Here is a 27,076-nt window from a genome sequence, read left to right as displayed (position 1 = left end):
TGTGTAGACACAGCCAGAGTACAGCCTGTAGCAGCCAAAGCTTAAAGAACCTGTGTTCATGTTCTTAGACTAGAGAAGAAGCTACTCCAAAATGGGAATTTTTAAGAACCACTGCAGGACAAAGGAAGGGTGGCACCACCTGTCACCAGTATTCAGAAGGATCTCTTCTGCCATCTATTGCCATGTACAGCTCACCACATGCCCTTATGGAGGAGAAGAAATTCCTGTCCAGTGTCAGACTCATGCTCCTGGAGAAGGGCTGCACACTTGAGTAATCATGCTTTTGGGTTTTTGGGTTGGTTCTTGTTACACTTTGCTTCTGTGTATCCTGAGACCTGGGGAGGGGACTCAGGTTCAGACTGGGAAATGCTGCTGCTTCATCAGGACAGCATCAGAGTCCCCTGGCCACTGTGGATGTTTGAGGACAGAAACTCAGAGCATTTAGTCCCCAGTGTGATCCATCTCTCTCAAGGTTATCTAGACCACTGAAACACCTGAACTACCTGAATCCATAGCTGGAATCTGAATGCAGTGTTAGTTTTCTCGACATTCTATACCATGGTTCTCAGTCTAGCAGACAAGGTCTGCTTCCCTGTGCCATTGTGGCTGCTCCTGTATGTGAGGTGGAGTGTATGTGAGTCTCATATATGGTGGCTGGAGTTGTCCAGTTCCAACATGGTGGGGGGTGGTAAAGTGCCTAGCAGCTTTTAAGAATTCCTACCTTGCCCAAAGCTGGTAGATATGTTGTTTTATCAGCCACCTATTTCACTTAGTGGGTATTTCAGCTAAACTGCATGAAGTGAGGCAGTTTTGGACTTTGCAGATAACTTCTTGTGACCATTGAGCATGGTCAGGAAAAATAGGTGGTTCCAAAATTAATGATAATGTGAGCAGTTCTTAGCAAACAGGTTTAAGTTGCCAGCTGTACTTTCAACTGGTTATTAAGCATATGAGCTGGCTCAATTATCATTCATTAAACATCATTCCCAACCACCTTTCCATGGCTTGCAGAAGAGGAGGTTCTCAGAAACCAGCTGTTTCCCATTTAAAACAAACACAGACAAACAAAACCAAAGGAAAATGTGCAACCATTTGTTATGTCTAAGGTTTTAGAGCAAGAGGTGTTATTTATGGAAATGTGTACAGAATTAAGAATTAACAAAATTAAGAACTGTACTGTTACCTAGTAAAACAGGTCTGTTTCTCCTTCCCCTCTCTCTCTTTTTTTGCTTATCCAAATAATGAAGTAATGTTTATCCTCACAGCTGTGGAGAAAAAATAAAAGATGTTTCATTTAAGTTTTGGCAGTGTTGATGTAGACAACTTGTTGGTTTGAGTTCTGGAGCCCTGTTGTCATGAACTGGTGGTCTTGTAGAAGGCTGCTTCTTGGAGTGGGTGTCTTGGGCTTGTTCTGAGGAGTGAAAGGGTGGAATGTAGCTTAGCCCTGCTTCCTGCTGGGGTATGTGATAGTGATAATGAAAAAAGATCCCAGCAGCAGCAAGCTTTGCTTGCTCACCTTGGGCTTGCCTACAAGTGCCAGTCACATGGTTGGTTTTGTTTGAGCTGGAAATTACACACTTGATAATCATCTGATCTGCAGCAGATGCCTGGCTATTAAAGCCTAAATTATGTTGGGTTTGGGTTTGGTGTGGTTTTTTTTTTTTTTTTTTTTTAGATGAGGCCAGAATTTTCCTGCAGCCTATCACTTAGAGGTGGTTCACCTTAGTAAATGAAGCTGCACAGAGAAAGGAATCTGTGCATAGAGACACGCTGTGAGCTGGACTGGGCATCGTGCTGTACACTGCAGTTAAACCCAGTGTGTACGTTGCGTGCTGGCCCTGCTGAGAAGGGAGGATGGTGCCCTTTGAACCTGATCCAGATCAGGGGAGGGACAAGTAAAACTCTGAGATAACCATTTTGCCAAAACAGAAAAGTGTCATGGGAAGGAAATAAATAACCAAGCTATATGGCAGAGGGGAAATGAGCACAGAGTGGTCAGTGCAAAAGCAAAGCCTGGTGAGGTGGAGCACAGAGTGCCATAGCCCTCCCTGAGTGGGTGCTGGTGGCTGAGGAAGGACAGCTGTAGTGCTCGACTGTGACACTGGGAGGATGTATGGGATGCTCAGGTGGAGACAGTGATATGGGGAAGGTCCCACAGAACTTAGCTCAGCTCTATCCCTGTGAGGACAAACCTCTGAATGGAAAAAAGTAAATCCACAGCACACTGAATTGCTGCTGCCCAGATTGAGAGGTGTGATACTGCAAGAGGGCTGGGGGCTGCACAGCATAACTCAGAAGAAATCCAGACTCTTCCAGTTTCAAGACGTTTTTTGTTCCTCAGCAGCTGGCCTTAGATCAGACAGTAAACGAGTCTAATTTCCAACTAACTCTGTAGTGTGTGGTGAAAACTGATACCAACTCATTGCTGCTAGTCAGTAGTAGTGACCTTAATGTCACAGAAGTGAATATCTACAAATTCTATGTATATACCTACAAATATCTACAAATACATTGCAGTATCTCAGGAGGACAAGTGACAAAAGCAAAGTAACCAAATAGTGTTGCTGCTTTTAGAAAGCCAGAGGTGTAGATTCCTTCACTCCAGCTTGCAGGCTGCTTGCTCGCAGCTCAGAAGGTGAAAACCATACTGCATTGCAAAGGGAAATGGGAATTAATCACAAAACAGTGACACTCCATCAACTACTTAAGCTGTGGTTCCTGTAGTTTGGAAATCTAGCTGTAGTGGTGCTGCTGTGAAGAAGGACAAACATCAGGAAGAGAAAAGCAGGAAACAATAGGGACAGAAGTGGGGTTTGAGAAGTGACAGGTTGTGAGACCAAACAGCAAACAAATATTGTAGTATGTAACAAGCAGGAAATTTTGTGAGAACCTGCAGATTGCTGGAGGTTAAAGAACATTTGAAAAGGATAATTTGTTTTGCAGACCTCTTCCCAGTTGAGATGCTTAGGTATGAGGACAGCCTCTCAACCCCAGAATTTATTATAAATAGATGAGTATGAATACCTGTATATTGTCAGTTCAACCACACGTATTCTCCTCTGCGTCTGTTTTGTAGTACTTGTGCTTTGCTTTCATTTAGGAGCTATGGAGTAATAACCTGAAAACAGCCAGATTTTTGTACTGATGTACAACTGCACCTCGCATACTGATCATGTAACACTTGGTTTGTAGCTAACACAGCACACAGTGTCACCTGGAGAATTAATACCCAGTATTAGTGAGTTTAACACAGACTGGTGCTACTAGCCCGAGCTTTGCTTTGCAAAGAAAAGACTGCCTTAGTGCAGTGTGTGTTTTCTTCCTAACCATGTCCTCTTCTACTAGGATATTCTATTTTAAAAGACATTTCTGAAGTATTTTTAGCTAATGCAAACTGTGGTTCAATTTGCTTAAAATATGCAACTAAAAATAAATTCCATTCTAGAAAAGCTTCAAAAAGTATATCTTTCATTGGAGAGAAATGTTTTCCAGCCTAGCCTGAGTTTGAACACCACTTGGGTTATTTTTGTTGTGGAGTTTTAGTCTCTGGCTGTAATTTGCTGTCTTGGACCTAAGTGGTTGGTTCAGTAGAAGAGAATTGTACAAAAAGGAGGTGAGACTTCCTTAGGCTGAGGCTTTTTTGAACTTCGTGTCATAGGTGGGTATTTAAAGTCTCTTCAAAAGCAGTAGAATGAAAATAATGTTCTGTTGAGAGATGGGGAATTAAATTACTGTTTATTTTTAAACAGTCTGGATATTTCTGGCTGCGTGTTGGGTATTTGCACGATGTTTAGATGTGGGGTTATTTTGAGTTCCCCCACCTTTTTCTTTCTTGCAAAGGTGTTTGTTTGCATGCTTTTAAGTCCTACATGGCACATATCCTTTCGATGAGGACAGAGTGAGCAATTTATTTTGAGCACGCAAACGGGTTTTTTTTGTTGGTTTTTTTTGCCACTTGTGTCAATCCATCTTGTGTTGCCAAACACACGCTAAACCATGGAATCATTAGGGTTGGAAAAGGTCATTCCAGCAGAAACCGTTGCGTGAACAAGCAAAGAGTGAAGCCACGCTGGTGGTGTGTGTGTTTGTTGCACACAAAATGCCTTTCAGAGCAGTTGTATCGCTTCCTTACCTGTTGTGCCTTGCTCAGAAGTGTGGCAGTGGGTGGGACGGGACCATGGTGGAGGGGGGTGCCTCCTTTTTTGGCAGCAGCTTCACGCTTATATTGGATTAAGTGTAATGTGAAACCATACCCGAAATAATTGGTTTTATGCTTCTGGAGGTTCTCATGCGGACATACGAGGTTGTTAAACTGCATACAGTCCTTCACAAGGCAACAGTTTTAAGTTGTTGCACATGATTTGCCATTTATGTTTTTCCCTTGCTGGCCCACCTTTGAAACTGGTCATCTTTACACAAATCTGGAGCTTAAAAGTTGGTTTCCTAACCTCAGTGCTTCATCCTGATGAGTGCAGTTACAGAATAGCTTGTTTCTTCCTCACAGCTCACTCTGTACACCCTCAGGCGTTGAAGCAGGAGCCCACAGAGCACAGGCCTGTCCATGCAAAGAACAGTAGCTGTTGCAGAAGCCTAAAGGTTGCTGCAGTCATTAAAGGGTGCCACCATTTACCTGCATTCATAAATCAAATTGGTGATGCTTACATCCTGTAACTGCTCAAGGTTTTAATAAAAAATAGGTATTTCATAAGGAGCGTGCCTGGTTCTGTGGCACTGGTGAGTTCAAACCAAGCAGGAGGAAGTATAACAACCATCAACAGAGGTGTGAGAGGAGAAGCATCTCAGACACACCTGAGCATAGAGCTCTAGGTCTCCAGAGCCCCCCGGGTAGCAGCAAAGGTTCACGGCCATGGCCTGAAGCTGGGCGGGGGGAATATTTGACATTTCACAGTCCTTGCTGAAGTGAAGGGTCTCTGGGGGAGCGTGGTGGGTGGTGAAGAGCTGCTGAAGCTTCCAGGCCGGGCCCCGTGCCCCATAGGAAGCAGGCAAGGAACATGAGCAGGGAATTGTTTGCACCAGGGGAGGAGGGCTGGCGGAGAGGGTGTTTTCAAAGGCAGACCGAGCCAAAAGGACTCTCCATTCCCTAATTCATTTCGTGTCTATGCCGCATTTACGAGTCATTCCCTAATCCTCTCTCAGTGCTCTAGGGACCAATAATAGGGATGCTGCAAACAGCCCTGGCCGATCCTTGCTGCAAAGGGTTAATTATGAACCATGAAACAGGCTTAACCTTTCCTTTTTCTTTGGGGGGTGGGGTGGTGGTTGTGGAGTCCTCCTCAATGTCTTTGATCACATGAGATTTGGGCAGGTAGTTTCAGAGATGCTGCCAGTGCATAGTGTGTTTTTGAACACTATGAGAGCAGGGCTGCTTTCTGACCTTTCTAGTCTGGTTTTGGGGAGAGTGTACGCTTTGTGCAGAACAGAAGCTGACACTAAACATTTTTCTCTGGCGGTGTGTGTGATTTTAGTGATGGGAATGACTTGGTTGGAATTAAAACTGCATTCATCCCCTCCGTCTGCTTGAAGGACTGGAGCTTTGCAAGGCTGGTTGAGAAATTTGGGGGATACAGAGGCAGATCTATACCAGACCTTCATTCTGGAAAGATAATTGTTCATAGAAATGAGGAAAAAGATGTGTTCAGTTGTGTTTTGGTTCAGAAATTACAAGCACCATGATAAAGAAATTATAATCTCCATGCTATATTTGCCATTAAATGAGGAAAATACACAGTAAGAAAGTTTTTTTTTTTTGATGTTTGTGGGGGTGGGAGCTGGGCAGTGAGGATGTGGAAGATTTTATGTGGAATTTAGGGACAAAATTGCCGATGCTACTTTTGTTCTTTTTTGTCATCAAGGGATGTGTATACAAACACTGCTGAGTTTTCATTTTTTTTCCTCTTCTATTTTAGCCACAAAATTGTCGAAGTTTAAAATACAGCAATAAACCTCTTCTTACCCAAGTATTTAAGTTTAATATCCGTGGAAAAGAAGAGGTTTACCAATTACGTGTTAGATCCACACTGAACAATAACTGTGTTTTCCTCAAGTCACAACAGTGAAGCCTGCTGCAGAGTGACAGGACCTGGCTTTTGCTTCAGCTCAGCTCCATACACGTTTCACTTTGACATTATGTAAATACTCTGCTATTAGGGAAGAAAATGACATAAAATTGCATCCTTTCTCAATGAGGTTGTAAGTTCTTTCAGTAGCTTCTCTCCTTTTTGAAGCTGTAATAAAGATCATAATTAGAATCCCAGTTGCTTAAGTGAGAAATTAGCATGCTCTTAAATGCTGAGCGGAGTCAGGCTCCCGGCGAGACCCCCTCCGGGCATCTGGCCTGCCCCAGAGTGCTTTCCCTAATTCCAATTTGCGTTCTAGACATATTAAAGAAAATCATATTCATTGCCACCTAGCAGTTAATCAGAGCCTTCAGATAGGCTTGAAATAATTTGCAGCCTGGCTGCCAAACCCACCAGCATCCATTCGTGTTTTCTACAGCCATACCTGGGCACGCTCTAAAACTTGCCAGAGAGCGTCAGTCCCTTGCCCAGCACCAGATTTACTCCATAGATGCCCTTCACTCTTACGACTTTGTCACAAGTACTGCTTAACCCCTCCCTGGACCCCTTTGTCTTCTAGGCTGTGGCCAAGGGAAAAAAAAAATCTAGTGGCTTTTACTTATGTTTCCCCTGACAAAAATACCTTTCCATAAAGGTTTTGAGTTGTTTTTGTAGAACTGGGCACTACCAGGCACCTTATCTATCAATGTATATTCTACCATGTAAAAAAGATTCTAGCAGCTTGGAATAAATTAAAACCTTAATGGGGCTAAAATAAACCTAATTTGTAAATTAATTGAAAACAAGCAGCAAAGAACACTAACACTTTAAAGAGAAAAGTCATTTTCGTGATGCAAAATACAGATTTAATTTCCAAATAAGTGAATAGTAAACTGTAATTGTATGATGTGCAAGAAAATACTTGGAACATATGAAATAGTAGTCACAGATTTTGTAGTCAAGATGTTCCCTTTCTGGTTTTCCAAATTGTTGCAGAAGATACCGAAGGGTAAAGCAAATAAAATACTGTCTCTGCAACTGAACCAAGTAGGGGTATGGTATCAGTGGGAGATGGATTCAGCTCTCTCTTTATTTTCTAAACAGTGGATTGTTGTATGCTGATGTCTTGTCCACAAGTCCTGCCTAACGTGCTTCTGCTCTGCTCTTGTTTCCACAGGCCAAGGCTGCAAGCACAAAGGAAGTTTGCTCAGTCCCAGCCAAACAGTCCCAGCACAACTCCAATAAAGATAGTGGAGCCGTTGTTACCCCCTCCCGCCACTCAGATTTCTGACCTCTCCAAAAGGAAGCCCAAGACAGAAGATTTTCTCACTTTCCTCTGTCTTCGAGGTAGGAGTCTCGCGGCAGCCCCGGGGGCCAGTCTCCTTCACAGAGCACACTGCACTCAGCTAGGTGAATGGAGAGGTGCTGCACTTGGCTGTGTTGTGTGCATTTCAACTCGCAGCAACCTGGCTGGGTCTGCAGCAGGAGTGTGTGAGTTCATGGCTGTACAGACTGGAAAATGAGGCTGCTAATAGTGCAAAAGGAGATTTCTTTTATGCTTAGCACGCTGATATCTTGAATGGGTTTTTGTCTAGCTCTCAAGTCCTCTCCATCCTCCTTTGTTTGGTCTGACTGTAAACTGAAGAATTGCTTAATTTGCCCGAGTGCTTGTTCCTGCAAGAGGCGAAACCTGGTTGGAAATTCCCATTCTCTACCTACTGTCCTTTATTGTTCAATCTGAGGGAGGCCTTTCATCTGCCACTGGGTGGAGGGGTTGCCGTTGTTCTAACTGCCCCAGGAGCCTGATTGTTCCATTGGGGATTATTAGAACAGGTGAGCTCCTCCACTCTGCAACCCGAGCACAAACAAGGCACCTGAAGTTGTACAGTGAGGTACCTGAACTATCTCACAGTAACAGGTGCCCAGACCTGGCTGGAGCTGGGGTAGGACTGGGATCACTGGTGTGAGGCTGCGAGCCTGCATGTGAGGTGTGGGAACCTCCATGTGGGGGACAGCTGACTGTCCAGATGAAGCTAGAGAAGACCACCTTACCTGAGTGGTCGTTTGCCTTGGGACTTTCCGTGGCCCTGTGTCTCAAGTCATGTAGTGAAGTTTGTATCTTTGAAGTGCAGTCTCCCACTTCTATCAGCTCTCGTGGTATCTTTCTCTTTGGGCAGGTGACTCTCATCCCTGTAGCTAGTCACTGCCCCATCCTTGTTATGCCACAACAATACCTCTTGTTGGTTTTTATCCCACTGCCTGCTGAATGGCTCTGCATTTGTTACAGATAGGGCTTGTCTGCAAAACTCATCCCCAGGTGACTGGATCCTTCAAAGCTTGTGTTTGAGTTCCCCTTTCCAGTTCCAAGGTCTCCATTGCATCTGCGAGCAGCGCTGGTCAACACCACCCGCAGCTTCCTGCCGAGGCTTTCTCACCTTAAGGCACCATCATTTAATTTCTTTTTTTCTTCTCTTCTGTGAGATTTTAGGCTAGTGGTATCTTTAGACTGATAGCTAATCTATCTGTCTTGACACTGGTCCAGTATGGAGCCTCTACCCTGCTGGGACTTGTTGTAAAGCGAGTAGGTGGAGGCATGGAGAAGAGGTGGTTCGCTAGCATTTGTGTTTGTTTAAAGGACTGCAAGGAGCAGAATCTAATGGAGTTTAAAGTGGCATCGCAGTCCTCTGAAATTTAATCTGTGGAAATGTATTTCTAATTTAGTCTGCTGTGAGGTTGATCAGTCTGTTGGCAGCATGTCACTGCTGTGATCTGGGCCGACTGCCACAGTCGTCGGTGGGAAAATTCAGATGGCTCGGGGGGTGTGGGGTGTGTGTGAGCACACATGGCTGCATTCACACACTTGTTTCCCTTGCTTGCTAACTAAGCATGTGTTATTTATAGCTTGGAAGGCACTTGCACTTAAAGAAAGGCAACCTGTGTGGGGATGTGACTTAGCTCCGTTTTTATTTCCTACTGTCTCAGAATTTGGCTTTAACAATGCAAATGAGAAGCACGAGTACTTTTGTCCTATTCCAGCACTTCATTCAGAAGGCTTGTTGGTTTGCTTTCAGGGTTTTTTTCTGTTTGTTTTGTTTATTATTATTATTATCATCATCATCATCAGTGGCTGTTTAGCTCTTGCACCTGTAATTTTCTTCATTGTTATTCATCTGGAGAATAATTGATGTTTTGTACTGTCAATTAAGATCTTGCAGTTCATTCCTGGTTTCTCTGGTACACAGGAGCACTCCTGTGTTTCAGACAACATGTGCGTTCCGACGGCGAGATCCCAATTACAATTCCATTAAAAACCACGAGGGAGACTCTGCTCCGAGTGCCCCACGTGGCACGTGCCTGGTCTGCTTCAACAGGCTGGAGAAGGGCAGGGAGGGGAAGCCCCCAGCTCTGTTTCAGCACCTCCACAAGCTTGCTGCTCCATCACCCCTGTATAAAGCCTGAAAGAGCCAGTAAAACCAGAGTAGGGGGTAAATCTTCTTGGGTATCTGCTACCTGGATGTGATTCTGTGGAGGAGGATGAGAGTGGAGGCTTGGAGGGAGAAGAGTGGGGTTGTTGAGATCAGTATTGGCATGGTTCTGGCTTCAGTGTCTGAAGTGTTGTGTCCTTCATGTCCTGGCTACCTGAGATGGTGCCCGTTTGGTCCCTTGAGAGATTTGGCTCCAGGTAGTTGTGTCTTGATGTGCCTATTGGAGAAAAGGAGGTGGAAGCTGGTTCTTAATACGCTCGCAAGGAGTCCATGTAGCAGCCTGCTGGCACGTCCAGCTCCAGAAAGGTCCCACAAGAGGCCTTCTGCCACTGCTGCTCTTCTGGCGGTACCTAGAGAGCCTGGAGAGGGAAGAGCCAGCAGCTTACCTAAACCCTCCATGGGGAAGACTTGTGATTTTCTTGGGAGGTGTTTGTTTTGGCTTTGAACCTCTGTGCTATCATTTATTGAAGAGTTCAGGGATTCAGAATTGGTGGTGACGTGGGTCATAGTGGGACGTGCTGATTCTGTCTTCTGTCCAGATATGTCTGTCCAGCCCTGGCTGTTTGCATGTTTGTGATGAAATGTGACATACAGTTACATGGAACTCTCACAGTGTGCAAGTTCAGCACTTTGAAAATTGTTTATTAGTAAGTAAAGGGTGATAAGATCCAGGACAGTAAATAAGTCCCCATCTTTGTGTCATTTTTTAAAAAATAGAGTGGTGAGGTGGGGTTTTTTTGTTTGTTTTGTTTTTGTTTTGTTTTAATTTTCTTTTTTGAGATTGGGATTCTCTTAGGTCCTAGTCCTTAAAAATCCTCTGGTGATATAGTCCCTGCATTCATGATCAAAGCTTTTTTTTCAGCAAGGGAGTCTTCCCTTGGGTAGGAAAACAGCTCTGTGGTCATCACAGAATCACAGAATGTTAGGGGTTGGAAGGGACCTCCAGAGATCATCGAGTCCAACCCCCTGCCAGAGCAGGACCAACTAGTCTAGGGCAGGTCACACAGGAAAGCATCCAGATGGGTCTTAAAAGTCTCCAAGGCAGGAGACTCCACAACCTCCCTGGGGAGCCTGTTCCAATGCTCTGTAACCCTGACAGTAAAGTTCTTCCTCATGTTGAGGTGGAACCTCCTGTGCTCCAGCTTGTGTCCATTGCCCCATGTCCTGTCACAGGGTGTAAGTGAAAAGAAGTTGCCCCTTTCTTCTTGACACCCAGCCCTCATATATTTTATACACATTAATTAGATCCCCCCCTAAGTCTTCTCTTCTCCAGACTAAACAGCCCCAGGTCTCTCAGCCTCTCCTCATACGACAGGCGTTCCAGTCCCCCAATCATCTTCGTAGCCCTTCTCTGGACTCTCTCTCGAGTAGATCTCTGTCCCTCTTGAAATGGGGAGCCCAGAACTGGACACAGTACTCCAGGTGAGGTCTCACCAGGGCAGAGCAGAAGGGGAGCAGGACCTCCCTTGTTCTGCTGGATACACTTTTTGTAATGCCTCCCAGGATCCCATCGGCCCTCCTGGCCACGAGGGCACACTGCTGTCCCACGGACAACTTGTTGTCCACCAGGACTCCAAGGTCCCTCTCCACAGAGCTGCTCTCTAGCAGATCACCTCCTAACCTGTACTGGTGCATTGTATTACTCCTGCCTAGGTGCAGGACTGGTCATGTCTGTTGTCCTTGTCCCACCACACCCAGCAGCAGTGTTAGAAGCACAGTGTCAGTTTGTCACACTATGTCAGCATGTACTTTCATTTTCTATTTTTAAACAGAGGAACTTAAAAATCCCATCACTGCTACAAGTTCACTCTTCAGTATGCTGGGGTGGGTGTTTATAAGTGGCAGCAGCTGAATTCTGTGAGTGATGGAGCTCTGTGATCATGTGACAATGTGGAAGAAAAGCCCTTCATGTGTGTAAGGTCCCATACTTAGGAAAATAAGTCCAATTTCTCAGGCTTTCGGCTCTGCGTCAGAAAATCTAATGATTCAAATAACCTTTTTTATTTTCACTTTTTTTTTTTTTTTTTAGCACCTCTAATTTCAAAGGGAGAAAATCTAAACCAGATGACCTGCGTGGATTTCAAAGGGAGAAAATCTAACCAAGATGACCTGCTTGGTTTCATTATCCAGAATACCAGGGGCTTTAGACATACTCTTAATTAGTTTGTGTTTTGAACCCTTGATTTGATAATACAATGTACTAATTACTTCTTAAAAGGTAAGTGGAGCAGAATGAAAAAGCTGTAACAGTTGATGAATATCTGAGCACCCTGGAATACATCTAACTGACCAGACTTGGCAAGGCTCCCCTACTTTCTATTGTATTAAAATCCTTCTTTTTATTTAATTTTATTTTTTTAAATTAAATTGTGACCTAGAATTTCCAACACGAGAAAGAAGGGACTAGCACAGATATCTCAGAACTGTGTGTCTGCAGTGTTCTTATCTTTAAATAGCTTCTTGAAGGAGCCCAAATGCCCCTTGCCAGAGGCATAATTAGTATCCTTCAGCAGCGTGCCCAGATACGAGTGTCATCTCCATGTGGCTGTACAGCAGCTTTCACTTTTACTGTAGCTTCTACCTGTCATCAAAATTTTCTTAATAGCTTCTGTTACGGTACATTTAAGTTACCTTTACTCTCCATAGTTATTTACAGGTTAAAAATACTGCAAGTGGAATAATATGGGGTAAAGGGGGGAAGGAGAAGCAGCTCCCTGTGAGCAATAGATCTTTGGCAAAAGGTGATACCAGCAAGGCTCTGATTAGGAGTCTGCATTTTAAGAAGTTTTCCCATGATCAATTTTCTAATTAAGCCGGGCCTCTGGGAGTTCTGTGCTAGAGGATTTCAGGAATTCCTAAATAAAGAAGGTTTAATTGAGATCTCACAAATTGAGTTTTCAGGCTCTTTTAGCAACTGTTCTGCTAAATGCGTGACCGTTTGTTTTCTTCAAGTACTGCAATAACTTTAACAATCTGATGATTCATTAGAACTGGGCAAAACCAAATTAAAAACTCTCACTATAGGATGTTTGTCCAAACTCACTGACTTCCATATCTCAGTGTCCCAGTCCTGTCAGAGTTGGCTCTTAAATAGGCTTTTAATTTTTTTAAACACCTTGTTTGATTGGTAGGCTCGGGGGCCTTTGATCCCAATCTTCTCTCTTGAGTCTTAATAGGAGGGGTTGCCCATGTTAGTACATACCAGCAGAGGTTCTCCATTACAACGGGAGAGCCCACAAAATAAACAACGTGGGAGCTCTAAATTTTAGGCTTGTTAAAAAACGACTGTTAATTTGCCTGGCTTTTAGCAAGGTGGAAGGTACAAGGCTTGCCTGGTAGCTCAGGATCTATAGGTACACTGGACTTTGGGAGCTGGTGACAGCAACAGTCACATTCAAGAAACACTAGCCTTCCAAGGGAGCACCTTGCCACTGTGGAGACATGCTCACCAGAGCAAACACATTAAATAACACAGCAACTTGATTAGGCTGGAAGCAGAGCAATGACATGCTGACATTGTCCAAAAACAGGAGCTGCTTTGCAGGCTGGGATAGATTTTATTATTCCAAAATAATATTAAAACATGCAGATGTGTGAAATTTTAAATACTGGAAGAAAACTTCTCAATTTTGTTGTTAAAACATTTGGTATTTGAGACTGAAGTTTTAGGATGGATTGAGAACACTAGCATAAACTTTTGAGAAGAGATGAGTCTTGTGGTTCAGCCCTTGTGTTTGCCACGGTGGCCACAGGCTCACTCCGAGCCCCTTGGTGAGCTGCTTGGTTTTTCTGTAACAGGAGGATAAATGTTTTAACTCTGTTTAGAGGCATTGGTGTAGCCATGTGGATTATCAATGAGCTACTAGCATAAAATCCAAGTGCTGCGATGCAGCAGCAGCACTTCAAAACTCCACTGCCCAGTTTTTGGTGCCCAGGTGGGCAGTGTGAAATATTCTGGCAAAGGCAATTCCTGCCCTTCCTTCCAGCCAGAAACCTGTGAGCCTGCTTCTGGAACCTGTGAGCCTACCAGAGGTTCAGTGCTCCCCAAAAGACTGACTTGATGCTAGGAATGGGGCTCAGCATCTCTTGGGTGTGAAACAGCCTGGTAACCTTTTGGGAGTAGCAGCACGGTGGTTTGGGACTTGCAGACTTCTTCTGTTCGTGGTGGTGAAGACACAAAGTAAGGGTTTGAACTGTGTGTGGGAAGGGTTGGTTTTGAGGTTCACTGCCAAGTCTAGTCAGGTTAGTGGAGGTAAATTGCTTTGAGATGGTCAGATAGGAATTGTAGATGTGAGAAGCAGTCTGGGTTTTTTTAATATTCAGTAGTCTGTTACTCTGGTGTGCTTTTGTTAACTTTGGAAGGTGAACCTTTTTTTCATCCTGGAGATTCACAAATTTCCCCACCCTTACTCCATTTCTCTGGAAAAGGAACCATTTTCTTTGGCTTTTTAGTTTTAGCTCTACTGCTTTGAAGAACAGACCAAGAAGAAAATGGGTTTTATATCACTGCACTGGCCGACAAGTTAGCAGTGAGATTGAGCACCTTGTGATCCGTCCAGTGGCAGAGGAAGGGAGAGTCTGAGCATCGGTGTGTTTCTGGGGCCTGGTTTATTTCTGTGGTGGGATGGCCTGTGCCTGCCTCTCGCTGAGCATCAGGGAGCTCCCTCTGGGGCTGTTCTGCAGGTGGAGTCAGACAAGCGAGCTGCGGTCGCTCTTCCTGCAGAGTTTATGCAGCTTGTTCTCTTTTAGCTTTGCTCCGTGAAACGACTGCGAAGCGCAGGCATAAATTGCATGTATTCACACTTCAGGGACTTGGTGCTGTCCTGCCAAAACGTAGTAAGTAGGACATATAATAAATGAGAAGCAGGCCCTAAATTTTAAGCTTTGAGATGCCAGGACATGGGGAGGGTTTGGGAGGCAAGGTTTTTCCACCTGCATACAGCCCCAGAATGGGGCCGTGTGTCAGAGGAGAAGCCAAACCCCTGGATGCAGCTCGTTGCAGGGCTTGGCAGCCACATGTTTATTGGGGCAGGCTTAAGTCCCACATACCTTGACCTGCCTTGTGCTTAAATCATTCTGTGTCTTAAATTGTTCTAAGATTTTTTTCCAAAGCACATCTGGGTTATGTTTAATTGTTAAGAGGGGAAGAAAAAAAGAGAGGAGCTAGAGGGAGAGTTGGTGTAAATAATTCATAGAGAAGAATCCTCCAATTTTGCAGAAACCACAGCCTAAATTACAGAAAAGGCTCTTGGATTGAGATGATTTTTGTTGTGGTTGTAACATACCAGGGTTTGAATCCTGTCCAGATGAAAACATTTGGTTTGTGCTTCAGTAAATATTGCAGAAACAGTGCCAGCTAATTCTGAAGAGTAATGAAATAGTGCTTTTGGCAAAGCGCGTGCACTTTCCATACTTCTGATTCCGCTCTTCAGATCCAAATTCAGAGTTTTTTTAGTGTGTTTAGCTACTCCAAGACAAAAGTTAATGTAATTTAATGAGAAACAATGCATACTGTAAATTAGGAGGGGAAAGTTAGGCATTTGTCAAGTAATAATAAAAAAATTGATAACCTCATTAGTCAAATAAAATGGCTGAAAAAGAATGTAGTTATTCTATTAATCAGGCACTTGCTGCTGAGGTCAGTGCCTCTGTATGTACAGGTTGTATAAGCGTCAATTCTGCCTACTGTTATGAGAAAGCCTCAATTTTGCTCATGCAAAGGGTAATGTCTTTCCAAGAAAACTGCTAAAAGCAGCACCGTGACTTAAAAGACCTATCTTACTTTGTACTTATTGTTGTTTAAGCACCAAATTGTTATACCAGAGGACATAAAATACAGTTGTCATCTTTTCATATGCATTAGGCAAGGCTTTGTGTATAGTTGGTAATTGTTTTTCCTATATAGTTAGATTTTCTTTTGTGTTGCTCTCACAATAGGAGGGAAGACAAAAGTACTCGAGAGAATTTCAGTAATGAAACTGCAGATACTGGTGGAAACAGTTCCCAAACATACTTCAAACTTCATATTTTAAAGAGCTGAATATCCTCCCTTTTTGTAATAATTCATAGGTTGTTGTAGGCATGGTGAGTGAATTTTTAAGAAGAGAACTCACCATTAAGGGTTATCTCAAACTTTGCCAGGCAGAGTGGTATCACTGGAGGGGTGTTGACAGCACTACTAGGCAGATACTCCTCTTAAAGCTGCTCAATAGAAGGTGTCCTTTCTGCTTTACTGTATTTGTTACTACTTACTGCCATTCTTTCAGTATCATCCTTCTCCCGTTGCTCCTGCAGCCTGTGTCCATCTGCTTTCTCTCTTGACATTCTGCTCTTTCTCCAGCCCCAGCACATCTGAGCCCCTACCTGCTGCTCTGCTGCTCCTTGTCCTTTCTTTCAGCTTACTACTTCCACCATGTCTTCTTCCTTCCCAGTGCATTCCAATCACCTCTTCTACTTCTCTGGTGATGGCACATGCTTTTATGCAAATATTGATGCAAAACAAATCAACTATCTTGAGGGGGGGAAAAAAAAGCACTGAGGAAGTTGTGTGCCACATCATCAGGACAGAGTGTAAAACATTGAGCTCGTACATGAGATTGGAAACATACCACCTTTCATGTTTTGTTTAATAACACTGAGTGATATATTAAGCTACACATTCAATAAGAAAAAGTGTGCATAGAAATTTTCCAAATCTTTACTTGAGAGCTTGTAACATTACATTACAGTTACAACATTTATTAATGGACTTTAATTTCCTTAGTCTGGGATTTTAATCTGAATCAGTTCCACGATCCGATTCACCACATGGCCCCCCCCCCCCCAAAAAAAAATGCTGTCACAGTTGAGGTGGTGGCACAGGAATAAGAACAAGAAGCCAGATGGAGGTAGATGCTCTGCAGACCTTTTCTGATGCCAAGAAAAATGTCCACACCGCCACAGACAGCCTAGATGGTTCCTTGTATGAACTGTCTTCCAAATAAGTGGCGGGAAGTCAAATTTTACGTTCTAGATCACCATCAGATCTGTTGAGTGAGCAGGTTTTCCAGGCACCTGCTGGTGGGGAGCACAGCAGGGTGGGTTTCTCCACGTGGAGGGATGCTCACGTGCTTTCTCCAGGCACGGGAGGGACGGCTGCTCCCCTGCTCCCCCCCTTCATCTGCTGCTGTGCCCGTGGTGGCAGCTGCCTGCACAAGTCAGGGGCTCCCGGCACAGGAGGAGACTTGTAAAATTCAACACAGCCACAGGCTCTCGTAACTCCCTCGCAGATTTTTCTGCTGTTTTCTTGGGGATGGAGAGCAAGGAAAGGGGGAATTACGTACCTAGAGTGCTGAGACCTGGCACGCACCACCCCCAGGTGCAGAAGTTGCCCTTTATCTGGAGCATTGCAGCTCTTCTTTTTTGCTGTTGGTTATTAATTAAATTCTAATGTCACTCTTTGGGTTGCCCTGCATAGGCTTTGAGTATCATGCCTTGGTGCTGGGGAGGGCAGGAGGAAGAGGAGGGATGGTTGCTCATCTTTACTCTTGGTGTCTGGCTGGCAGAATATGTGCAAAAATGAATGGGCACAGCTGCCCAGTGGGTTTCTGTTTCTGAGGGAGTGCAAAGACAAAAATGTACAAAATAGCATGTTGTAAATGAAAAAATCAAGCAAGGCCCTACATCTGTAAGTTCTGTGAACAGTGTGTATGTGTGTATCCAGTGAACCTGCACTTTTCCTGATTCTCATGCCATTTTGGAGGGTTTTTGTTCATCTTGCTGTCATACATCATTTTCATGATGAATATCTGTTATACATGGAGAAACCTGAGTGCAGCAGCTCTCAGCAAAGTCTGTGTGTAAGGAAACCCACCTTATTCTTAACCTGAGATGAGGGCAGGCCAGCTTGATGAGGAAGGGCAATATATTTTGTTAGGCCAACCGATACAGCTGGAAAAAACCAAACTAGCTCTTGAGCACACATTCTTCTCTACATGTCCAGCGGTCTCAGACATTCATGGTTACAATAACACAACTTCCTATTGCTTAGATAAATTACCAGCTTTGAGTAACAAATGGGGTCCCCTGTAGAGGTAGGCTATGCAATCATACACACATTTGTCTGGTCTTGGAGACCATGAGGGATATTTATATAGGTCAGTAATCTTTATTATAATAAAGAAAGTGAGTTTCCGCTCTTAACAGTGCAGCTTTGCTCCTATGAGCTTTATTAGTTCCTAAGTCATGAGAAGTCTTGAGTTTTATTTCCATAAGAGGAGGCCTGGAGGGTTCTCTTAGCTCTTTGCTTGGTGTAAATCACCCTTGCACATCAACTGCTCACACTTACATGTTAGGTGTTGCCTGGTCAATATAATTGTCATTCTTTTAGCTTGAATGAAATTACAGTGTACTCACAGCTTGTCTTTCCTTCCGTTTGCTCATAAAGGGAATTTGCAGCCTGTTTCAGTATTTTAAACTAGTGTTTTCTCAGCTTTTTGGACATGTTCAGCTACACAGACTTAAAGTGTAAGTGGTTTTAACCTGCTCAACCCCGTAAGTATGAACAATTTCTTAGTATTTGGTCACTCCAGACCTGAAATCTTACAGTAAAGGATGATGATAAAAATAGTTGTAATATAAAAAAGTAAGCAAGAAGATGCAAAGCTTTTAGATTTCTTTCAGTGTCTTCCAACCATGACAATGCTTAAATAGAACAAAAATGCACAAGTCCAACCTTTGTGGTTTTTTCTTTCGTTCTGTTTCTCAAGTCAGCTTTAATAAATGTGTAGGAGAAGCTGAGGGGGAGGGAGGGAGGTGACCCAGACTGAATGCCAGCTTTTCTCCAAGGTCTCATATTGCAAAGCACTTAGATCGGTGAAGTGAGGGCTAGCAGGACTCTCCTGTGTTATTGGTGGTTGCTAGTCTAATTCCTCTGGAAATGTACTTCCCAAACAGTCCCAGCTGTCCCAGGAATGCAGTTTAACCATTGTTGTTCATAGTTCTCGATTGGAAGGAATTAAAAAACGTCATTCTGACCAAAGATTTATGCACTGAGATTACAATGAATGAATACCAGGAGTTAGGTGAAGTTATATCTGCTCTTGCACTTGGGTTAGACCCTCCTTTCATTCTAAGCAGAATGACACGGGACTGTGTTTTATTATGTGTTTTTTTTATTTTCTTTTTTTTTTTTAATTGTTATGTAATAATATTTGCATTTGAGATTTTTTTTTTCTGGTTGCTGTTGAAAGCAGATGACAAAAAAGCTGAGGGATATGGAACTGTAGGGAAGATGAGGCTAAGAGAATAGACACTCCATCTGGGCTCCTATTTTAATGTCTCAGAAGGATAAAATTTCTGACTATTACTCTAATAATAAGAGAGAGGTTTCAGTCTGTGTTTGAATCTAATTTTGAGGGTTCCTAACAGTAAGTTTCTTTTATTGCTGTCATTTTGCAGTGTATTAATGCACTGATGGTGCCAGACTTTGTGTTCTCATTAGAACTGATGCACAGTAAAGCCTTGCAGAGCTAATAACTTCTGAATCCATACCATAGACTTGGGTTCCTAGATAGGAAAAAAAAAAAAAAGATAAATTATTTTTCAGGCAGCACTGTCCTTGAGTGTCTGGTTTGGAGTCTTCTAGTTAGTTGCTGTTGGGACTTAAAGCTCCCCTCCAAGCAGAAGAATTAATGTGCCTCTCAACACCTCTTACCTACTGTGGTTGATTGCTTAAAGTGTGCCAAAAAGTTCTGGGCTTACATAAAAAATGTAAAGTTTTTTGTTCCTGTAAGTTTCTACAGCTCTCCCATGCCTTGAAATATGTCAGCAGCCTTAATTTGATCCTTAGTCTATATAAATATGAAAGTTGAGGCATGTAGAAGGCTTTCCCCCTAGGATGACCATGTGTGTCCATACATTTCTGTCTGGCTGGGATGGATTCGTGTGCAGGTTATTTCAGGGGGTAGAGCTGTCATGCCCTGGGTGCTGGTGCAGTGTTTCCCTCGCAGCTGTCCCAGGGCTACTTGGGTGGCAGGTTTCTCTCTGCTTCTCCCCAAGGCAGCCGTGGTCCCAAAGGGGCTGTTGCAGAGACCAAGAGCAAAGGTCTGTAGAGATGGGGGCTGAGCCCCATGCCTGCTCGCTGGTGAGGTGGTGTGAGAAACAGGGGAGGAAAAAAGCCTTGGCTGTGTGTAAGGGCTGCTCAGCACCAGCTAAACCACCCCTGGGTTACCAACACTGCTGCCAGCACAAATCCAACCCACAGCCCCACACCAGCTACCATGGAGGAAATTAACTCTAGCCCAGCCAAACCCAGTGCACTTAGAAATGGATACTTCCTTGCAGAAACAACCTGTCTCAGTTTTTGTGCAGTATTTAGGTATCCATTCATTAAAATGTAATTTTATAGTTAAGACCGTTTTGTACAAACCTGGTGGGAGCATGGTTTGTAACCCAAAAATAACCTTTAGTTTGTTGTTGGCAACAGCAACACTGACAGCTCAAAACCAAACAAAACATTGAATTGCTGTACTGAAGAGCTCAAAGCCAGAAGTGTTTCCTGAGGAAGCTTCAGCCAAATAGCCAGTACCTTGTGGTGTTGTTCTGTAGCCCAGCTCTCTTTGTCCTTTGTTTTATTTAGTTTAGCAACAGCAAAATAATTGAAGCGAAGAGTCCCCATTCTCCACTTTTGTTGACTTCCTATTTTTTCCCCTTTCTTCACCAAAAGAATCTTTTTATGAATAAGTGGAAGGCTTCTAGGGCACCTGTTGCTCCAGGGTACAGAGAGAAGACTCGTTTTGAAACACCAACTAGTACTGGGTATAAGGGAAGGTCTCCATTAGTTGTCAGCAGTATCTGTACATTTGAAAATAGTGATGAGATGGGCAGGGTGCTGTCATGTGCCCCCACGCAGTGCAGGGAAGCTACACACTGGGGCATGACACCCTGAAAGAAATTTTTTGCAAGACTGAGGTTTAAATTGCAGTCCTGTATTGTTGTCAAGTTTAAGAATCCTCACTTCTCTCTTGCTGAATACTGTGAAGCATTGTATACAATATTGCAGAGGACTGGAAAGCATTATGAAGTTTGAATACTAATATTTTATTGTAATAATAACCTAACAATATTAACAGCATGCAGATTGGTTTGTAAATGCTCTTTTTTCTTCTGTCTGAAAAAGCTGTAAGGCTCTGGTTTGTGCATTAAGACTTCAGTAAGGCACTTAAGCATGCATTTGAAAGTAAGCATGTGCATTAGTCCTTTTCTGAATACACAAAGCTATTAATTAAGGCTTGTAGCAAGACTGTTTTATTGTCTAAAGCATGAATAGAATGTGCTTGGGGGGGGGGGGAAATGGTACTTTTCAAGCACATACGTACCTTGTTGGTAAAAATTAGTAAATAAAACCCCTCCAGTTAGCCATGCACTGGTGTGACCTTCCATCTCTGAGCTCCCCTCTTCCCTGGCTATGCTATAACACTTGAGTAGGTTTTGATCAACGTGGTTGGTGCAGTGAGTGAGTGTAAGGATGCTAATGAGCCATTTTTTTTTCCCTAATGATCAGGTTCTCCAGCCCTGCCCAGCAACATGGTATATTTTGGAAGCTCTCAGGATGATGAGGATGAAGAAGAGGAGGAAGAGGAGACAGAGGATGCAAAAACAGCCACAAACAATGCTTCATCATCATGCCAGTCAACCCCCAGGAAAGGAAAAACGCATAAACATGTACCAAATGGGCAAGGTAGGTCCTAAATAGTGCTGTTCCCTCCCCTGCCTGGTAAAGGAACTTGAGCTGAACGAGCTTAATCCTTGTCTGTCCTTCTGGATTGAGGGCAAAAGGATACAGGCCATAATGGGAAAAGGGAGTGAGGTGTGATCTTAGCATCTTGTGCTGTAGCCTGTCTCTGCTGACAGACTGAACTCTTGACTGTGGCAGAACTGGAGCTGCAGGGCTGGAATTCTATGTATCTGTGTCTACATACACACACATGCTGGAGTTAGACACACACAGTCCCTCCCTGGCTTTTTTGAGACTGATGTTTAATCTAGAATGATTTTATTTTATCAAAGTTAAACATAAGCATTCATAAGTGTTATCAAAACATGTGACAGGGCCAACAATTTCTCACATGCAATATTGATAACCACAGTTGCAGTATGCTAAGATACTGCATTCATGTTGTTGATTGAAAGATTTTATGGAAGACACTTTTTCAAGGCAATTATTTCTTTGCAAATGCACAAAAGCTGTATTCATTCCATGGTATTTCGGTCACGATGTCCTTGTCCCATATTTTGGTAAATGGATTTGTGTGTGTTGTGACATCACCTAGTGTAAAATGGAAGTTCTAAAAGCCATGTTGAAAGTTTCCTGAGCCTGCTGTAATGTTTGGCTGCCCAAGTGCTGTGTGATGTGGTTCTCTCTCCAGCAAGAGCTCTTACACAGTAAAAATTCTGTACCCTCTCTGCCTGACATCATTTAAAAATGGAGCCTGTGCTCTCTGCTCCCTTCCTTGGTATTCGTTTACCTTGAAAAATGTTATATTCTGGAGCCTGCCCATTCATCTCTTCTTAGTAGGACAGAGAGGATGGTCTCTCTACAGCACACTTTTTGAGAGATGGTTGTGACCTGTGCCTGTTTGGTTTTTGTTGTTCTTTCATGCTACTCTGCTCTGAAGAAGAGATCCCAATTACTTCATTGTGATGGTTCTCATCTCTGCTTTTCAAAAGAGAGTTTTCTATAGAGGATGCCCTTGTTACATACACCAAAGTTATTTTTCGTGACCACGTCTGAATCTGTTTTTTATTGCACAGCCAAGCTCATAAACTCCCTTTCTGTGAACCATTTGTGGAGAAGTGCAGGGGGACGTTCTGCCTAATAGCATTTCAGCTGTCAGCTGTGAGCAGGAGCTTTAGTGCTGTAAAAGCCACAGATCAAAACTTGTCACTTCGGATAGATTTCTGAATAAACTTCCCAAAATAACAGGCACAGAACTCTACATATGGAAAATGAGATTGCACGTAACAGAACTGCTGCCTTAGAGTTTTAAATGTGATATATCATTACAAAAGGAGCTGATCATCTTCCTTGAGAGTGTCCCAGATGGCAGCCACTTTGAAATTAGCTCAAAACCACAGACACCTGAAATCTTAATTGGGGGTAAGTAAAGGCAAACTTAATGAGCTGTCTAATGGCTTCATAATCTTTATCAATATAGATCAGAGTGAACATAAATGAAGCTGCTGCTTTAATAGAGCTGCAAAAGACCTTTATAAAATACATAGGAGACAATGTGAGATGTTTTGACAAAGGTGATGAAACAGGAATTCCCAGAGAAGACAGCTTCTTCTTCTTTATCATTGTAATTTGTTCTAATTTCTTCTTTTTCCTCCTTCTCTCTTTCTCTCTCTCTCTCTTTTTTAATTTTAATTAAAATTGCCTTACCCAGGGGTATTCCCATTTTTCAGTGTCTGTTATTTTGGTTGACAGCCAACAGTATTTTTGTTTCCTGTGAATAAAGTAGGTTCTGGTTCATGTGTGTCTGTTTTAAATGAGACCACACACAAAGGCAGACCAGGGACGGGTGCAGCAAATGAACTTAATCTAGCGTGAGAGTCTATTTTTAATGAATTAAAGTCTTTTGTTTTTAATATACAATGTGTAGTCAAGCACTTTGGACCTGAAAAATGCTAAGCATTTGCTATGACATACAACAACAAAGGTTCAGAGCTTGATTAATGTCATTAGACAGTGTCAAATGATTGCTTTCTCCTAAATGGAGGCCAGAACAACTTTGCTGGGTGAAGTCATTTGCCAATATCCTCTTCTGATGCCAGTATGTGGCATTATTTGGGTTGCACATCTAACTATTTGTTACAGCTGAGCCACCTTTTGAACAGCTAGCTCAGCTGAAAATGCCAAAGTATGGGTAAGAAGCACGTGTGACACCAGGCATAGTTTGCTGCAGGAATTGAAGTGATCAGCTCAACTTCCAACCTTACTGCTTACATAGATCTCTTTAAAGCATCAGATTGTTACCTCTGCCTTTTCATCCTCCTTTCTGAATCTGATCTGCTGCACACATCCAGCTGTTAAATAGCAAAGTAAAGTGTTTTGCAGGAGTAGTGTTTATGCCCCACATTTATGGGAGTGGAGGAGGGATGTGCAGCAGTGTGCAGGTCTTTCCTTCGTGCTGTGTCTTCGTGCAGGCAGTGATAGTCTTGCACTTGAACCATTTTGTAAGATACTGCTGTGGTTGCCACAAGGGAAGGGATAGAACCATGCTCTTAAAAATTGGTTTCATGTCCTTGCTAAACTTCAGCTGATTAGACTGGGTCTGACGTGTGTTAAGATAAGTTAGCAGCAGGTAGAGGCTTGAATGTCATTGGTGGTGCTCTGTGCCTTGGTTAGAAACCAGCATTAGTTGTGGGTAGGTATCTCTCATGTCGTGTGAGATGTTCTGCACATAACCCTTCCCCTTACTGTCTTTTTCAGGCTGCCTAAACATACACTGAACAATTCTCACTGTGAGAAGATAATGTCTAAAGACTTTTGGGTTTCGTTTGCAAGAGAACTGTTCTTTTGTAATGCAGAGTAAAACGTGCAAGTGGATCTTACTTGCTTATAGGGTGTGGTATGATCTCACAGTGCATGTCATAGATTAATTCAGGTCAGAGAAGACCCCAGGAGGTCATCTAGTCTTAGATATGCTGCAAATACTATTGATAACTGTTCTGACAATTTCAGCAATAAAACCAGCAGAGATTTGTGGTTTTACTTATATATGTCTTTTGAGGAGGGGGAGATTGTAGAAGCTTTCAAGAACTTGGTGTGGAATTTTGGTCCTGATCAGAACAATTTTAATTGAGTTAGGATTTATAGTGGGCTTAAAATGGTAGAAGGCCAGAAGCTGATCACTTGATCTTTAGATAGGTACCGACTTCAGAAGGATATTTTCCCAGCTAAGAAACAGTATGAACATTTAGTTGGAATCAAGAAATCCCTCTTGCTGTTTCAGTGAAGGATTTAATCTTTTTAAAGCACGTAGTTCCCTTTTAGCTTCAGGCCTTCTAAGTTAGGTTGTGGTGAATTTCACAATCAACATATGGAAAATTAGGGATGATACGGTGCTAGTGTATAGTGCAGCACATAGAGCAGGGATTTGAAGGACTGACAGAGTTGCAGCCTTCTTACTGACCCTTTTGAGTGTGGGTGTAATTCTTGGTGTTTAGATCAGAACACCCAGCCAGGGGATGCTTGCATGCTGCTCAGATGGATACGCTCATTTTCCAGCTTGTGTTTTGTACACATCTCAGATGACCATCGGTCTATCTGAGACTCCTGCACGGCTTTGAGCATGAGGAATTCAGAGGAAGATGCAGGTGGGAGCACTGGCTTAGTGTGTTTTTTCTTCCATGGAGCTGCCAGGTGTGGGGAGAAACTTCTCAGCCACAGCCTGGATGACAGGGCATCTCTCCAACATGGAGGAGGAGATGGAGAGACATTGATCTATTAGAAAATTGACCTTATGAAAAAGGAGGAGGGCGTCAGTCATCCTCTGCTGCAGGCTGACGTGCAGGGAGAGCAGGTTCTCCGTGAGCAAGCTGTACTGGGCTTCCCTGGGGGACAGGGAGGTGCCCACTCCAAATTACATCTCCCTGCTGCTTGGAGGAAATTCCAAGTTGTAGGTAAGAGGGTAGGCTTAGGTCTCTGCTCCTTTAAAATGAATTCTTTGAATTCCTTACAACTAAATAAATCCTACTTTGATTTCATTCTGCAGCACAATGGAAGTTTTTCTCTTCAGGCTCCTGAAGGAAAATGTTTGCAGGTGCCAAGTGTTATGTTAGGCAGGCTAGGTTTTGGAGCTGGAGGATGCAGTTAGGGAGTTATCAGTCCCATCACCAGAGCAGGAGGGGATGGGCGTTGCTCTCCTCGAGAGGGCTCTTGGGCTGGAGAAGGGCCTGAGGAAGAGCAGCGTGTGCAGACAACTCTGAAATGGCATGCAGCAGGCCACAGTTCCTCCAGTAGCAGCTGCCTGATTTCCTGGAGAAGGACGATTGCAGGATTAGGTATTTCTCACGTCAGCACAGCAGTTCAAAGGTGGAGAGAAGTGCACGGCTGGGCCAGCATACCTGGGAATGTCACCTGCGCCTTCAGATGCCTGAGATGGACAGTTAAGTTCTAATTGTCACTTAGGAAATGAGAATTAACCATCCTTACTTGTAACCAGGCTTCTTTCCAAAGTCCTGTTTCCTTAGGTAGAGCAAACCAACTCCTGTGTGTCAGGAAACAGACTGGCTCAGAAATGGTTACTGCTCCCTGCTGTGTTTTGTTAACGTGGTCAGATAAAAACCACCCCGGTGCCTTTTGCCTAGAGTGAGGGGGGAGAAAATTGCATAGGCAACTGTTTTCTTGGAGCTCAAATTTCAAAACAGATCTGGCAGTAGCGCCTAGTAAGCAGACAGCCTGGAAAGCCTGGACCTCGCCAGAAATATAGAAGAATGTTTTGCTTCTCCATTTGCAATGGATAATTTAGCAGAGTAATTTCCTTACATGTGTAGTAACAAAGATGATGCAGGGAAAGATCGTAGATAGGGTTTTTTTATTATTTCAGGAGCTAGTTCAATGCAGCATGTGTGTATCCTGGGTTTAATGGCATATATTTTACATGCATTACTCTTTGAGTGTGTTGTGAGAAAATTTGGATTCGTGGTTGCAATTCTTTATTTAGTTTTAGTTTTAACTGAATTTGATATTTCTGGGTGGATATATAAGATAGAGTCTTAGGCTCCTGCATTTTTTTAAAGTAAAATTAATCCTGAAGAGGTAAACATTTACAATAAAAATATTTTTTGCATCCAGCTAAAATGCAGAATTGAGAAAATTTCAGGCAGAGTGCTACAATAGTTAATGGTAGGCAATTATTTTGATGATTTACAGCCTTTTGTTGAAATACCATGGAACCAGTAATTGTTGCAATAAACATTTTTGCACATTTAATTTTTCCGCAAAAATATGTAACATGAAAATTACCCGTTTTGCAGTAATTTACATATTTAAATATGCAAATCAGGCACAACACATTCGGGGATTTGCGGGTTTTCAGTAGCTAGATGTATGACCTGTGGGGAAGAATAGGGGAGCTGGAAGTTGCTCAAAAAAAATGGAATTGTTATCCTGGTGAGAGACTGGTGCTAACAGACAGACACGTCTCGTACGGACTTGCTGCTTAGCGAGTGACCCTCGTGCCGTTGTTTGTGTCTTTAATGGTTAGGTGAGAGTAATGAATTTGTGCTAAGATGAGACACTTGGTATTGAATTTTTGCAAACGGTGACGTGGTGTCTCATACCAATAACTCTCCCCTCCGTGGCCCGATACATTCCTCTGCACCGAGGGGTTTGTGCTCTATTATTGATAGCATCAAAAAGAAATTGAGCGTTACCTGCCATGGTTCCCCTGCTCGCCTTCTGTTTGCCTGCAGCTGTGGAAATGCTGTTGCAGAGCTGGCCACTGACAGCACCGGGTTAGGGCTGCA

At 43.2% G+C, this 27,076-nt stretch overlaps 1 protein-coding gene across 1 annotated transcript in view; it reads left to right on the top strand.

Moving 5' to 3' along the window:
- The window catches only part of LOC103773577 (protein Jumonji-like), a gene marked incomplete at its 3' end in the record, with an annotated part of 102,881 nt that overhangs the window by 56,330 nt on the left and 19,475 nt on the right, over nt 1-27,076 (top strand). Inside the window, 2 exon segments of the mRNA XM_008940953.1 lie at nt 7,255-7,424; nt 21,105-21,281. Of these exon segments, the coding sequence (XP_008939201.1) occupies nt 21,128-21,281 (154 nt within the window).

This window comes from Merops nubicus, unplaced genomic scaffold, assembly GCF_000691845.1.
Source record: "Merops nubicus isolate BGI_N331 unplaced genomic scaffold, ASM69184v1 scaffold18825, whole genome shotgun sequence".
NCBI lineage: Eukaryota > Metazoa > Chordata > Aves > Coraciiformes > Meropidae > Merops > Merops nubicus.
Note: the sequence above shows the minus strand (reverse complement) of the source record. Positions and strands in the feature narration are given on the sequence as shown.